The sequence below is a fragment of the Taudactylus pleione genome, unplaced genomic scaffold (assembly GCF_031769625.1).
Source record: "Taudactylus pleione unplaced genomic scaffold, aTauple2 ptg000652l, whole genome shotgun sequence".
NCBI lineage: Eukaryota > Metazoa > Chordata > Amphibia > Anura > Myobatrachidae > Taudactylus > Taudactylus pleione.
Genome location: NW_028285054.1, coordinates 3,148,260 through 3,164,965, shown reverse-complemented (window position 1 = coordinate 3,164,965; position 16,706 = coordinate 3,148,260). Strand labels below are relative to the sequence as shown.

General features: G+C 44.5%; 1 protein-coding gene across 1 annotated transcript; it reads right to left on the bottom strand.

Moving 5' to 3' along the window:
* Positions 1-266: 266 nt before the first annotated feature.
* On the bottom strand, positions 267-16,569 carry KLHL28 (kelch like family member 28). The gene is made up of 5 exons (XM_088455281.1): positions 16,457-16,569; positions 9,460-10,358; positions 4,106-4,549; positions 1,866-2,074; positions 267-905 (listed from the first exon to the last, which is right to left on the bottom strand). Exons 2-5 carry the CDS (start codon positions 10,356-10,358, stop codon positions 742-744), a joined length of 1,716 nt encoding a protein of 571 aa, XP_088311407.1. The 5' UTR covers positions 16,457-16,569; the 3' UTR covers positions 267-741.
* Between the last annotated feature and the right edge of the window lie 137 nt (positions 16,570-16,706).

Here is a 16,706-nt window from a genome sequence, read left to right as displayed (position 1 = left end):
ATTGGGAAATACTTCCACAACTAAAGGCTAGTACAACGCAGATAATAAATGTGCACACCATAGCAGAGTACTTATCTATATTTTGGGGACCAGTTTGGGATAACAATGTAGACCAGAAAACAGCGATTTCAAATTATTATTTTACGTTCAGTATACTTAAATTGGGGAGAATTGTACAAGTGCGCACACACGTACTTTCCAGTGACACACCCTGTACGTTTGTGTATCTGGCTTTAAGTAAAAGTTCCCCCCCCCCCCCCCCCCTACTTACTGTGGGAGACACAATAGGATTTGTACTCTTTCGATGCTGAACACTTACACTGAAGCTGTTCAGCAAGTGAGGACTATCAAGGTACAAATAGGCGGATATGTCTGCAAATGTTAGAGAGACCCGACACAGAATCCATTTTTACTCCTCGTACACGTACATCTCAATCATCATCATCAACAAACATCGACTGTTCTTCCCGTAAACTACAACTGCAATGGTCGATCATTATTCTAGGAGCTTACCAGAGCTTTTTGAGAATATGCTAGGATTGGGAACACTGAGTCATGCTAGTTTCAGTTTACTGAATACAAAAATAATTGACTACATCTGGAACTGCAGAAGGGTGTCACCCCGGCAGAAGATCTGATTTCCCCTGAATCTCCACACCTTTGTGTTTCAATTTCCTGGAAACGAGGCCTCGGACATCTGCTCATGCAGGAATATATTATTACACAATGTGCTTATGTTCATCAAAGAGCTGTCAGGCCAAAGTTACAGCGACAATATGCCATGCCAGCCGAATCCAGCCAAGTGTCCGCGATGGGGTCATATTTCTGTACTGTATTGAGATAGGATGACCCTGAGTGACCCCCAACCACATAGAGGTAGTTCTCAATCACCGCAGCTCCAACTCCTGCACGGGAAGGAAAAAAAAAAAAAATGAATATGAACCTTTTAAAAAGTTTCTATTGCAAGTCATGTTCTACCTACTGTTATTGCTTAAGATATCTATGGACATATCTCATTGACAATCAATTCTGCAATTTCCTTTGCATTGGGAGCTCGGAGATTGGTTGGGCAAACTGTCTGGTACACAAAGGATGGACCAGTGCCAGCTTAAGTGCTTAATGCTCTTCTCTTTATTCATTAGAAAGCAGAATTGTGGCCAGGAGAGCTGCAAATGCCTTAATAGGGCCTCTGGAACCGCACATTGTAACCATTTATCATGTGGCAGGACAACAGCCTCCTATTGGTCAGGAAGGTGCATCCCTCACTGGCAGACATTTTCTGTATGGTTAGCACTTTACCAGCTGAATAGACCGGGACCTGTTTTACAGTAACCACAGGACCTTCTGCTAAAATGGCTTCACCATACAGTGCCCGGAACTCACTAAAAAGGGAGCAATTTAGCAAATTGAACATTAATGGGGGCCTCCCTGTGGATACCATGCAAAGTCATATTAGATCTGTACAAACTGAATTTAGTAGAACTGGCTCCATCAGACCCAGATTATATACAATCATTTAGTACCATCAAACAGAGCGAGGACCTAATGTAAAACAAAAATTAAAAACAATTGCACGGTTTATATTCACAACTTTATCTCTCCTCTTCAAATGTAAAACATATCCCTGTATTTGATTGAACTATGGAAAAGTTGCAAAAAACCCCAATTCCGAAAAACGGACACCCCTCGCATTAATAGTACTTCCATTCACTTCTTCCTCTTGGTTATATATCTGGTTAGGAACCGAACTAACTACTAGGATTTCACACACAAGTAAATAATTTATCAAGACAGCTACTAAAACATTCAAAAGAATACAGGATTGAAATGCAAATTATTGATAGTTCATGTTACATTTCTCTCACCTGTCCTGGGTTCCGTCATCGGTCTGCAAACAGTCCACTGATTTTGGTGAGGGTCATACCTCTCAATGCTCGACAAGTGACACACCCCGTTGTGTCCGCCTACTACAAATATAAATCCCAGCATGACGCTCACTCCAAAATTAATCCTTTTATCGGCCATTGGAGCCACCATATCCCAGGAGTCTTTAGCAGGATCATATCGTTCCACGCTGGATAAGAGACACACAACAAAGTAAATGCAGCTTTTAAGCAAAAACTTAATTATATCTAAAGTTATTATTTTTGTGTTCTCGCAACTTCTATACAAAGTAGCATCAACTTACTGCTTACCAAACTCCACACATCACTCTGCCAATTGGAAAATCTCAACTGTTCACTGTAGTCAAAGGGAGAATATTTGTCATTTATAACTATCATCTTGCTGCTTCTCCAGAGTTACTTGTGTACAGGGATTGCTGCACTAGGAGGCAAGAGGACTACTGCTGAGACATCAGACTACTAAGGGAAGCAGAGACAAGGTCCTCATCTTGCCAATGCAAGTGTAACCCCCCCCTCCCAGTACCTATGTTTCTGTAAGACTCACAGAAGCAGACTCCGAGCCTGATTCAGCAAGGATCGTAACTGAGAACGCACGCAATCGGCCAATTGTTGCAGTCTGAGCATGCAACGCAGTGCTCGTGCACGAATACTCCACTGCGATCGTAGTTGGTACGCAGACCCATCGCAAAATGATTGACAGGAAGTATTATTTGGGGGGTGGTGATGGGGGGGTGTTCGGCGAAATGCAGGCATGCCAGTGCTTTTGAACGCCATTGAATGGGCGTGCATAAATTAGCCACTGCGATGCCATACGCAGCTTGTGTACTCACCGCGTGCGACGAGGTTAGCAATTCCTGAGTAAGGTCAGAGCTTGTGCAAGTGTGCATGAGGCTGCGATGGTACTCCATGTTACCGATGGTTTTGCAGTCTTGCTAAGTATTACAGATGTGTGTAAGGTAAGGTGGGCATCCTTATGTGTGCTGTGGCGACATGGTGATCTCAGAGGATTAGCATATCATTGCAGGAGACTGCGTACAGTAATCGCTATTCGCAATCTGTAATGAATCAGGCCCTCAATTCCAAGTGATGTGCGGTTGCCATGCTACTGCACAGATTACATTACAGCAACAGTGCTAAATTTCTTGCACACCTCTATAGGGGTGCGAGGCAAGCTGAGCGTTGTTGCTATTATGATGTGCCACTGAGCAGTACAACAGCATCATAAAACAAATTAAAAAAAAAAGAGCCAATTTAAATGTTCTTGAGCTGTAGACGTTTCCCTAATATACGGATGCAATTAGTAGTTCACAAGGGGGAGCGTATTTTCCCCAATATACTATTTTTATTAACTTAATAGAATGAGCTCATTGAGTCTTCTTGCCAAATTAATATTTTAAGTGTATGGCAACATTCACACACTGGAGGAAACCATTTTTTTTGGTTAAACCGATAATTATTTACTAAAAATTGCAACACTTCTTCTGTCAATGGTGTGATGTCGACCAGAGAATGCTGACGCAGTAGTAATGTTACTTACAGCATTGTAGCCCGTGTCAGCGTTACAACTCTCAATTGTTCTTATCGCAGCTATTACTTTTGGGCAACCCGGTTGAATTCCTCAATGTGTTGCCCCGTTTGGGCACGAATAGCCGTGGCTGCACAGAATTTCTGCTCGCAGCCTTCCAAGGTGGCGAGCAGAAATGTGCGATACGTCGGCATTTTGGGCACCCCAAGCGGTACTTTAGACATGTTTAGCTGCTTCAGGGGGCACACTCGTGCCATAACTGCGTGCAGCCATGGCTATTCACGACCGAACACAGTAACAGTTGAATTGCTCCATCGGGCGCCCCACAAGAAATAACAGTGAATAAAACAATTGAATCGCCCTCTAAACAGGATTCTTTACCATCATGTTTAAACGCTGTTGATGTTTTGACTTATCATACCAAACCCATTGTATATTGTTAAATCATGTTCCTTTAATCATAGTTAGACAATGCCGCCAGCTAAAGTCCATGTAAAGTTTGTTTAGGAAAAAAAAAGTGAATACTCAAAGACTCATTGCTGGTTTAGATTTGTTCCCTTAACAACCATGTATTTATAGTGACAAAGATGGATAATTAAATCCCTTGATGATTAGTACCACAAGGATTTGAATGCTGCATAGAATAAACATTCCACTATCAGTATATATAGTGTACCTGTTCATATGAGCTGGTCCATAGCCACCAATAGCATAGATCATGCCATCCAACACCGCGCCGGCAAAGCAACTCCTGGTTTTAATCATCGGTGCAACCGGCTGCCATTCTTTAGCCTTCGGTATATATTTTTCCACAGACTGCAAGCAGGACTGTCCATCATATCCCCCTAAGGCATAGAGTTCTCCTGCCAAGACTACAGCACCAAGAGTGCTCCGACACTCATTCATTCTCTCCACCGATGTCCACGTGTTGGTCACGGGGTCCCAGCATTCCACTGAGCTTTCGTGCTTCCTGTAGTTGATTCCCTGCCTGACATGAGTAGCAATACCGCCAACAACATACACTTTCTGGTCCAGGGTGCACAGTCCAAATTCATAGCGGGTGGATCCCAAAGGTGCCAGGCCTATCCAAGAGTCGTCCTGGGGAAAATACATCTCCATACTGGAAGGAACATGAAATCGTTACAACATGTTTGACAAGACCTATTTAAAAAGGTCAATAATTTACTACAGATGTCCACACACACTGCGATCTGGCCCCTGGCCCCAATGCTGAACACTCTGATCTGTAATGCTGGGCATACACTATACAATTATCTGTCCAATCTGGCTGGTTGGAATGAAAACCTGGTAATGTATGGGAGCAAGTGACAGTAGATCATATGGTTGTAAACACTGAAAAAAGGACAAAAAATATTGTTCAAATTGGTTAAATTTGTGCGTTTTATCCAATTTGTCTGAACAACCATTTTTGGCTATTTTCCAGTGTTTGTGAGCAAATGGACGATTGTCATTTGCTCCCATACGTTACCAGGTTTTCATTCCAACCAGCCAGATATCTGACAGAAAATTGTATAGTGGATGGCCAGCTTTACAGGCAAACATATTAATTGCAAAAATAAAACTGATTGCGTTGCTCAAGTACCAGGTCAAACAACAAGATCACAGTTTACTCCAGAGTGCCCGCAACTAGAACTCATTGCCCAAGTTGTTTTTCTGGCAGCTGGGGCCTGACTGTTACATTATCCGGGACTGCGGTTCATTAGGTAGTGCTCCATCGTGGCACAGAGGACTTTGAACATCATGTGACCCCTTGTTTTTTAATGTGCCTTGAATTGCTGTGCTGGAGCATAGTCTACCTGTATGTTTTTAATGTTTTACCATTGGGAATAAGGAGATCACTTTATATTTCCATGGACACTGGGGCCCTCATTCAGACCCACTCGCGAGCGGCTGTCCGCTCACAAGTGGGTCGATGGTCTGCATGCGCACGACGGAGGGAGCTCCGTCGTGCGCATGCGCGAGACACGACGAGCGAAGGACTTTCCTTCGCTCGTAGTGTCTCATCAAAGGGGGCGTGCTGTCGATGTTGACTGACAGCACGCCCCCTTTGGTGGGCGTGCCTGCCAGACGGAGGCGTTCCCAAGGGAACGCCTACCGTCTGAAGCCGGCCCCACTGACATCACTAGTGATGTCAGTGGGAGTGATTTTGGCTCCGATAGTGCCAAAATCACTCCTGGCCTTGCGGTTGAAAACCTCAACCGCAGGCTGTTGCTCGCAGTGGCGATGGTCGCGATGGTCAAGACCATCGCGACCATCATCCTGCACGCTCGTACATGCTGTGGGTGGCGACCCACAGCTATACGAGCGTCCAGGAGGACGCTCCATATTAATGGAGGTGGGCCCTGATTCAGAGCGAGCGCTCTGGTCAGAGCGTCCGGCTCTGAATCAGGGCCTGGGTTTTTATGGGTTTTTGCATAGGGCACTGCTATCTGTACTTGTATAGGCTGTCACAGTGATCATACTCTTTGGAACGCTCACAGCACTGAGAGAAGAGAAGTATCCTCCAAGTCACATTGTGTTATTTGTGGGTAATTGGTGCTACCCTTTTGCTTCCTTCCTTAGCTGCAGTGAGGGAATTGCGCTGTACCCTATACACCAGTGTTTCACAACGCTATACACACAATTAAATTATTATTTTTTTTTAACATGTCTAAGACTGAGCTGATCTTCCCACCCTCCCGCATAACCGAAATAACCACAATTTGCACCACCATCTTCTCTAGCCCCCAAGTGTGCGGTCTTGGAGTTATCCTCAACTCCTCCCTCTCCTTCAAACTACACATTCAGTGCCTCTCGCAGTCTTGCAGCTTCCATCTCAAAAATATCTCCAGCATCATACACTATTTCACCCTGGATACTACCAAGACCCTCATCCACTCACTGGTCATCTCCAGATTGGACAGCTGTAACCTCCTCCTATCTGGCCTCCCTGACTCCCACTCCAATCAGTCCTCAATGCTGCTGCCAGGCTCATCTTCCTCTCCAAACAATCTACATCTGCCTCCCCTCTCCTATAAGCCCTACACTGGCTGCCATTCTCCTACAGATCACAATTCAAGCTTCTCACACTCACTTACAAAGCCCCCACCCAATCCTCTCCCATTTACATCTCTGACCTCATCTCCTTCACACTCCCACCCGCTTTGCTCCACAAATGAATGCTGCCAACTGACTGCTTCCTACCACTCCCACCTTCAAGATTTTGCATGTGCTGCTTCCTTCTCTCCCTGTTGGACTCCTTCAACTTCGACCGGGCTCTCAAAACCCACTTCTTCATCTAAGCCATCCATCTCTCATCGTAACACTGTCCCATGCTCACTGTCTACCTCATCTGTGTCACCCCATCCATCCGCCCCTACCCTTTAGAATGTAAGCTCTCACGAGCAGCGCCCTCCTTTCAATGTTCTTTTCCTTCACTTACTGCATACTGGCCACAATGTCACCTAACCATTGATTTTTGCCACCCTGCTGCTTTTTTGTGTGTCATAATTGCTGGTGCAGCAAGGTTTATAAACCATGTACTTGTCCTGCATTGTCCCCGTTTTCTTGTTCTGATGATTTGTCTATGTACATTGTAAGGCGCTGCGGAACCATTGTGGCACCATATAAAGAATAATAATAATAATAATAATAATAATAACCTGAAAAAAAAACAACCCAGAAGGTAACACCCAATGTGACAGGTTCATACAGTTAATTAAAAGTTACAGCAGACCACATGGTATTCATGAATTAAAAAAATTAATAAATAATACGCACCTTAAAAACATTATTCCACTATAAAAACTGAAAAATCTTACGCAAACATCTATATACAGGATGTTATCGTGCATTTAAGTTGAAGTACGCAATGAAGGTATAGTATAAATGTAACTAACTCCCCTTTAAGCATAAAAAAAGGAGAAGGAATTCATTTGACCAAGCGACAGCTTCAAAACATGACTTGTTAAGGGCTGGCGTTGACAATACGCCAATATGGAATATTAAAAAAAAGTTTGTACAACCTCCCATGCCAACGCTGTTTTTGACAAATATTGCTGGCAGGTTTGAAAATAAGGGATGGTTCATTGCTGTATGTGGGCTCACAACCAATCATTTGCCACCCTCTATCAAACCCACTGCCGATGGATGGCAAAAAGCAGTGCTGGCACAGCAATGTGTATACATACCCCCTATAATGGAGCCACCCTCTGCCTTACTTTTTGTTTTTCGTTCATGCTGCCTAGAAGGTACAGAATAAACGTTGCACCTGTTTAACCCAGCTATTAGCCAGGAGAGCCAATAACTACAAGCCGACACTTAATACCTGAAAAATGAAAAGAGCAGGTTTGCTATGCAGTATACAATCAGGGGACTGCACAGAGGAAAAGATGATAACACTGACAAGGTCTTCTATGGTCAGAAACAAAGAAAGCCCAGTGCTAATAACACATAAGGTGTATACACACGTAACGATTTTTGAAACATTTAACTTTAACAACGTCATTATCGTTCAATCGTTGGTAAAAATCGTTCAGTTTCCGAGTTGTAACAATGAACAATTAACGTTCATTCACGTTCCCGTTTGTAGTTCATTCTGACTGACCAACTGAACGATTTTCATTAAGGGAAGTTGCAAAAATCGTTTGTAGTTCAAAAAATCTGTCAGAAAATCGTTGGTAACAAAATTGGTGTGTGTGTATACAGCTATGGTACTCCACAATGCTTCTCTAATGCTAAAGGTGCATACACACACAATGATGTAAGTAATAAACGATTTTCTTTCAGTTTTTCCCTTGAAAAAGTGAACGAAAATCGTTTTACAAAGTAGCTGAAAATCGTCCAGTTGGCCAGTCTGACTGAACTATAATCGACAACCGTGAACTCTCATGAACGATAATCGTTCATCGTTTGTTTTACACTGAACGATTTTTTGAACGATTGAACAATAACAACGTCATTATAGTTTAAAAGTTCAAAAAATCGTTGCGTGTGTGTATGCACCTTAAGCCTGCACTTTCAAATCAACAAATCAGGGCCTGGCTGAGCTTGTCTGCACATTCCTTCTTATTTTTTAAGTTCTAGACTTTAGCCAAGATATACAAAAGTAAGGTGGAAAATTCAATTCAAAAGCGATGGCCGCCATATGCTGTAAAAGTACAGCAAATTGAAGTGTTCTCCCCAGGGACTTTTTTACGGGCGTATCGGCCGGCATTTTTCCCATTCCGCTCAGCTGTCAATCCGTTCCATTTGGGTAAAAAAAAAAAAGGGTTGGCCCAAGTTATAGAAGAATAATATGGTGCCTAGAGCACCAACCAGCAAAGCAACAGAGGTTCCTTCCTATGACTCAGGCTATGTATATAGAATGAATAATATGAAAAGTACCAAAATCAGGTTTTGCAGTATTATAATATACTTGAAATGAATAGGCGGGCATATAGCTAGAAAGATTGTCTTTGGGAGGTTGATTAATATGGTAGAAATAGCTTTTTACTGGTGACATAAAAATGTCAAACTAAAACCTCTTCAATAAGCCAAATCAAAACCAGTAATCAATTAGAATGTTAGTAGATCACAATGAACAATTGAAGATTAGTCTAAAGCTGGGTACACACCTAAAGATTTTCTGTCCAACCAACCAACTAGTTGATTGGTTGGAATGAAAATCTGGTAAGGTATGAAAGCAAATGACAAACAGCAATTTGCTCCCAAAAGCCAGAAAATGGACAAAAACTGTTTGAACAAATTGTTTAGATCAAACATTTAACATTTAGGAGCAAATTGCTGACCATCATTTACTCCCATATGTTACCAGATTTTCATTCCAACCAATCAACTAGTTGGATTGTTGGACAGAAAATCTTTAGGTGTGTACCCAGCTTAAGTGGTTAAACTGCGTTATAGCAGGGATTTACTGCCCTTTACATTTAAAAGATGGAAACAATGTAGTCCGCTACCATCAGAGACTACAGGTAGTTTAGTTTAACAGAAGCTGGTACACACAGATTTCCTAGATGAATATACACGTACCTCTCTAAACATGCGAACAGTCCGGCTTTGCCTCCCACCGCACAAAGCACTTTGGGAGCACAGCGTGGCTGTGTCTTTAGCACCGTCTGATGGGAGAGTCTATGTTCAGGCATAAAATGGTATTTCAGAGCTTCGTTCAACAAATGTTTACATGTGTGGTCATCGCGTATAAGGTGATTAGCTTCGTACAGCCTGGTGAGAAATTTGACACTCAGCAATGGCAGTCGGACACAGTGCAATAACTGAGATAGGAACTTCTGCCTCTCTTGCACGTCATACTTGATCCATGCCTCTAGTGCATAAAACACGCTCTCCTCACTAACAACATTCAAACAGTCATTGGAAACTATCTCATGTAACTCGGAATTTGTCAGCTCGAAAAATTCTTCTGTCTGACAAACATCCTCAAAGTTCTGGCAAATGAACTTGTTGGCGGCTAGGTACAGTTCGTGACAGCCATAAGTCTCAGCAAAGCGTGAAATCCCGATGCAATTGCCTACGTCAAGCTGGCTCTCCAGGAACGCACAGCATTCCTTCAGCACAAGCTTGATCTGTAGGAGGTTTGCGGCTGGAAGAAGAGATTCCACTGTTTCCTGTGAGATGAAGACTGTTCCTGTATACGCATATTCTATGATAGCCTGGAGAGCAGCCTCATCAACACACTGAAACTCCACCTGCGAATTCTCTTTCTCTGAAAGGTTCCCAGTAAACATGGCTTTGAAGTATGGGCTGATGCTGGCAAGCACCACTTTGTGGGCGTGTATCTTGACATCGCCCACCTGGAGGACAATATCGCAGAGCTCGTGATGCTGGCGGAGGAGGTTCAGGCCTTGCAGAAGCTGTTCTGAGTGCAAGTGGGTTATGTTGGCAAGCATGTAGGACTGAGAGGACTGGTCCATCTGAGGAGACAAGGAAACATTACTTAGAAAGAGTCTTCATAATATCAATGGGAAGGTCATTTAATGATATTTGCATAACACTTGCACATTAATACAGGGTTCTTGTCAAGGGCACATCAGCAAGGGTGTTGCACAAGATTAAACACAGTATTTGAATGTGAACGTTTGCATAAAATTGGTGTACATTACTAAATGAGGCGGCTATTCAATTCAACGGGAGCTGAAGAGCGGCGGGAAGGAGCTCCCAGAGCAATTCGATTCACCGCAATATTTACTCCAATGGGAAGCAGTTAAGTCAGAGCATGCAGATTGTCGTGATTTAACCTGGGTGTTTAGTCACAGGAACCGGCAATCTCCAACTAAAGTGCCGGCTGCGAGGATGTTAACGCCGCACTAAGCCACAAATCTGCCTCGTGGCCGGCACTTTAGTCCGTTTTCTCCTCACACCTCCTGAAATCTTGGGTTCAACTAAGCAGAGCACTGAATTGATTAGCTCCAGGAGCTCCCTCCCAGCGCTATTTCAATTCACACCAAATTGAATCGCCCCCTTAGTGTATTCCAATAATTTTGGGGGGGAGGGGGGGGGGGGGGGAGAAAGGTTCAATGGATCATGATGTTAAATAGCCCCGGGAAGGAGGCCCCGGAGATATTCAAATGACCGCGATGTTAAGCAAACTAAAGAGGATTTCAGCTCGGACCCTCCTGAGGTAAAAGCAGAAATCCGACAAAAGTACCGCCCGCGATGCAGTTTAACAGTTTAGTGCGGCGTTAACAGCATCTCTGCCGGCACTTAAGTTGTAAAATGCTGGTTTGCGCGCCTAAACACTAAGCTTTAATCTCACTAACCGGTATTCTCTGATGCAAGTGCTTCTAGTCAGAGTTAACAGCGCACTAAGCAGCTCATTCAGACCTGCTCGCTAAAATGCATACTCTCGCTGCTGCGATGGTATGCATTATGCACATACCTTAGCGAAAGTTCACAATGCATTTGCTCGCTGCGCATAGACAGGCCAGCAGAGTGAGTGACAGGGGAAGCCGTTTGTAGGTGGTAACAGGGGCTGGCTATTAAAAACGGGGGAGTGGAGGTGCAAACGCAGGCGTGCCTGAGCATCTCAACGGCTTGTTGGAGGTGTGCATAATTATAAGCCAGCATCATAGTACACGTCACCTGGCTTGTTTTTACACTGAAGTGCTCAGGGCAGGGTATGGTCAAGCTCAAGCGCTGAGATAGCATCCGATGTTCCGATGGTTGCATACACTTCCTGGACATGACGTGCACAAGTGGGTGTCTTAAGACAGAGAGCGATCACATAGTGTATGCAGACATCCAACAGCCTAAGAAATACTGGGTGTGCTAATGCATTGCTGTGCGATTGCACTGCCTACACAATTTGCATACACATCGTGCAAGAGCGGCTCTGAATCAGGCTAGAATTACTTAAGTCAGTGAATTGAATAGCTCCGGGGCCTCCTTTCTGTGGCTATTCAACTTCGATAACTACTGAATCGTCCCCTTTGTCTACAGAGTTCATTTTGAACATCTTTTTCTTTCAAAAAAAAAAAAAAACATCACAATCACACTCACTCATCAGAATTAATCAAGTGTGTTAATTTTGAATAGTAGATTAAGTGAAAAACAGATACAAATCCCATGGGACCAGCATAGGGGCTGATCTGTACACAACAGTGTTATTGCATGCGTATTTTGGCACAGGATCCTAGTAGAAGCCTTTCCCTGGGGTACATCCTTGCTTGTGAATGTGCAAGGACCAAGATGCCCAGTTTGCGCGTCTTCAGACACTACAATCCCGCTTAGCGGCATCACCATACGCGCATCATCTACTGCAGCTCTGCTTGGTGTACCCCCTCGGATGGTGTCACCCGGTGCGGCCAGCACCCCCCTAGTGACGCCACTGATCCAGCTTATGCATCTTTAACACAACCATCAGATGCACCACTGAAACTGCACCAGTCTCATGCTAGTTACAAAATCTACGTCAGAGTATGGCCTGCAATGCAGGTAATTACATACCTTAGTTTGCAACCAGTTCTTGCGATACTCTCATAACATGCCCATAAGACGGTACATCACTGTGCATCTGAATAGTCACCAACCAATACATTTCTGAGACCGTGCGTCTCAAATGAGTCCAGCGACTCTGTATACTAACACCATGGGATGCATGCGCTGTGCAACATTTTAGCGACTTAAGACACATGCACAGTTGAAAAACATCAACCATTTGCATGAATATCGGCATTGTGTCGTACTCAGAATCAGCCCCCACAGCGTCTCCAAAAAACATCTGCAAATACCTGGTCATTGAGCAAACCACTGCAGCTAGTGGATCGCCCAAAAAACCCTGAACTCACATCTGAATGCTATCTGATGAAAACGTTTTGGTGGTGGAAGACCATTCTACAGATGCAAGGTGTGCATGCTAAGAAAACCTACATCCCTGATTTCCACTGCTGATATTGCCAGTACACACAGTGCTATTGCGTGGCTCACACTGATGATCCCTTTCATTGTGAGAGTGCTTGAGCTTCCTTCTTGATTAATGGAGGCCACTGCAGTAGTGAAGTTGGAATGATACCTGTGGGCTTCTTCCCACAAGAAAAGTTGTCCATGAATTGGAATGTTAAACACCGCCCCACCTCTAGTGCATAGATCAGAAGCTTCGACCTTCAAACACCAGAAGAACAAGTAACACGTACTTGGAGCCTCAGCCTTCCTAGGCAGTTTGGATTACAGACACATGCCGCCGCAAAGAGCCCAGAAGGATAAGTCTATGGGTAAAGACAAAGTGAAATATCTGATCAATTATTCCAGCGCTAACCCTTGTGCCTTTTCTCCATAAAATGTCTGGATTAGAGTCACAGACTCCACCTTGCTCAAATGATTGACAAAGTAAAAGGTGATCAATATAACAAAGGATATGAGAAGAGTGACCATGACAGCAATATCTCGTGAGTATCCAAAAAGGTAGTCACTAGCTCAAATAGCAGTGGTTCCCAAACTTTTTTGAATCACGGCGCCCTAGAGTATCAGCATTGTTTTCACTGCACCCCTAAGCCAAAAGCTTGTTATTGAGAAATTCAGAAAAAAAATGTAGTGAAGTAGTAAAGTGAAGTAAACTGTGCTTACCTTTCATCCTTAGGTTCAGTTATGTGGTGATGGACAGGTATGCGCTTCTGTTTGTCCACATATTTACATAACATTGACCATAAATAATTTGATTTGGTGCTAGACCGCCAACCTGAGGCACCCCTGCAAGTGTCCTGAGGCACACCAGGGTGCCATGGCGCACAGTTTGGGAACCACTGTCATACAGCATAGTACAAAACAGAAATTGTAGAGATCAAATCACAAACCTTAGAAGACATGGTAACGTTCTCATATTGCAATATCCAACATGTATGCCGATGTTCAATGCCCAGTCTAGTTCTACACTGTGCATGACAGATCAAGGATTCTACTGCACTTGTCCACCAGAACAAGGTTCAATATGGTTACAAAGAATCAAAGCAGAATTTGACACTTCACCCAGTTAAGAAGACTGGTTGGGATAACAAAAAAAAAAGAAAAAGATTCTAACGGAGTTCTGAAGAGGACGATATACTGCTTTCAAATCAGAGTCCTGGGTATGACCTGGGTTTTTGAACACTGTTTGAAGCAGTGTCACAGCTGCTCACACCCCTTTCACATTGCACCTTCGACCAGAGTTATTCCCGGGTCAGTCCTGCTCACACTTTGCATCAGCCCTGCAAAACAGTATGGGGGGGGAATTAAAATGTTTAGCCGGCGGCAATTTTTTTTTTTTTTTTTAGACGCCCGACAGAGCAATTCAATTGTTGCTCTGTCGGGAGGCGATAGCCGCCGGCGCAGGCATTTCTGCACGCACTCAGGCGTGCGCGAGCAGAAATGTGTCTAAAACACCCTGGTTAGGACACGATAACCGCAGATAGCGCGCCCTATCCAGGAATTAAGACGGGTTTAACCGTTTTAGATGGCTAAACCTCGTCTTTTAGGTGGCGAAGAGGGCGATAATTAATGAGCGCCCAGAACAATTGAATAGCAAACTGGGCGCTCATTAATTATCACACCAAAAAAAACAATTGAATCGCCCCCTATGTGTCATAAGAAATTGCCTTTTTTGGGGGACGAACAAAGATTAGTTCATGAAAAGCGCTCCACTGCCGCCAATCAGGTCACTTTAAGCATGGCCCAGGTCAAATGACCCGAGTCGCGCTTTTCATACAGCAGCCGAGCTGGATCGGACCCAGGAATAACCCTGGTTTTGACAAGGGTTGAGATTTCCGGGACATATAACCCAGGTTCATCTCTTCAGACCAAGCCAGAACCCAGGTGGACATGGCAATATCAAGGGTTAGAGAATGCCTTATTTATCAACAAGTTTTATCACTCGAAATGAGCGATAAAACCCGCTGTATATGATAAATGGTGCTTCAGCCAATCAGCTCCCAACATCTGTTTGAAAAATGAAAGTTGGGAGCAGATTGGCCAGAGCACCATTTATCGTACACAGCGAGTTTTATCACTTATGTTGAGTGATAAAATGTGTTGATAAATGAGGCCCTTGGGCTGAAAAGGGTATTAGTCTTCTATCCTAAGCACCCCAGACTAAAGTGGAATAGAACCACTGACCTCAGAAGAGAAGCAGACTAGCTCCCATTCCAATCTCTGTTGGATGGGCTGACTGCCTGCTATGAAGACAATTGCCTGAGGCCATGTTTGCTGGATGCTATGTGGGCCAGGCCTACTGGTTACTATGCGGTTCACCAAAAAGAGCAGATGGCTGCCCTTTCAACACTAGAGCTTTACATTAAATGCAGTCCTGCTTTGGTCCCTTTCCCATCAGCAATGAACTCTTCATGTAAATGATCATATAAAGCTTCAGGCTACATAAGACAACACCAAAAAGCATCAATACTTTAGAGACTACGTAGACTCCAGATCAGACTTTCCAGCCTTGAGCCAGAGAATATGATGAGTGGACACCCCAGAAACCAAAAACTCTGGCACCAGTAGGACCCAAATCCAGAGCTGTATCTCCCCCAGATGTGCTCAATCAAGGACGCTAGCGCTAGGCTTTCCAAATTGCATTGCTGCAAAAGTTCTTCCAAACACTTTTCCACAGCATGGTTATTCCAAGCTAAAGAGAAATGGGTTTCAGGCAGACACCAGCCTATACATAACATGGACATTGACATATCCTAATAGTGCTGCTGCACTTGGGATCGGAAAAGTTGTACTCCTAGACCATCACAATCTAGGACCAGGAGTCAGGCATACATACCCTTCCCATTAGCCACATCCTCTGGCAGGAGATAAAGGCAACATGCATATAACGTGAAACTTCATCAGGTTTAGTCCAACATACAAAATTTCTGAGGCAAGGGGGGGGGGGGGGGGGGGGGAAGACACAAAGCTTATTCTTCTGAGTGGTCAAACTCTGTTGACACCACACTTCTCTCTGTGCTTACTGCACTAACACTTCCACCACATACAATTTTGCAGTACCCACAATGTCCGATTCTTGCACAATCTTACCCTCTATGTGTGAGGGGTCTTCAGAGCCTGCCCTAAAATAGCGCAAAAGAAGAACTCTGATGTTCTCCAACATCCTTGTCTTCAGTCTATCACCCTGCACCTGTTAAAATATTTGCAGTTCCTCTGTTCTGCCCCCACTGTCGCTCTCTGCTCTGGTGCTTCTAGCTTACACACAGCTGAATCTCAGAAGTTTGTCGCATCCGCTGATTGCGCTAGAAGCACCAGAGCAGAGAACGACACCCTAGGCAGGATAGAGAAACTGCATGGATTGTGACAGGGTGTTAGAATAAAGACTAAAATCTATCTGGACAGTCACTTGACAGTCTCCCCCAGGTCACCCGTCAATCCGGGCACGCTCCCCCCCTGACACCCGTCAGTACAGTCATCCTCCTCTGTGGCACCGAATAATCGTGTAAGAGACTGGTGTATTATCTGTCAGAGGCGCCTCCCTGTCACCCCAGACGACGATATTCCCAGTAACACCTCCGGCACCAGCCCCGTCACCCAACCCCCGGCCACATACCTGTGTCACCCAGAGACAGCGGAACAGACACGAGCGCGGCCTGCTCTCCGGTCACACAGCACCAAAACACAGCGGAGAGCGCGTAACTTCCGGGTCACGGAGGCACCGCCCTCTAGAACAGTTCCGCCATGGAGACGCGATCCGATGCGCATGCGCACTGGGGGGACCCAGCAGCTGTTTCCGGCGTCACGCTCAGCCAATCCAAGAGTAGGCGGGGCCGGAGCGAGCCGGGTGAGCTGATGCAGTGGGC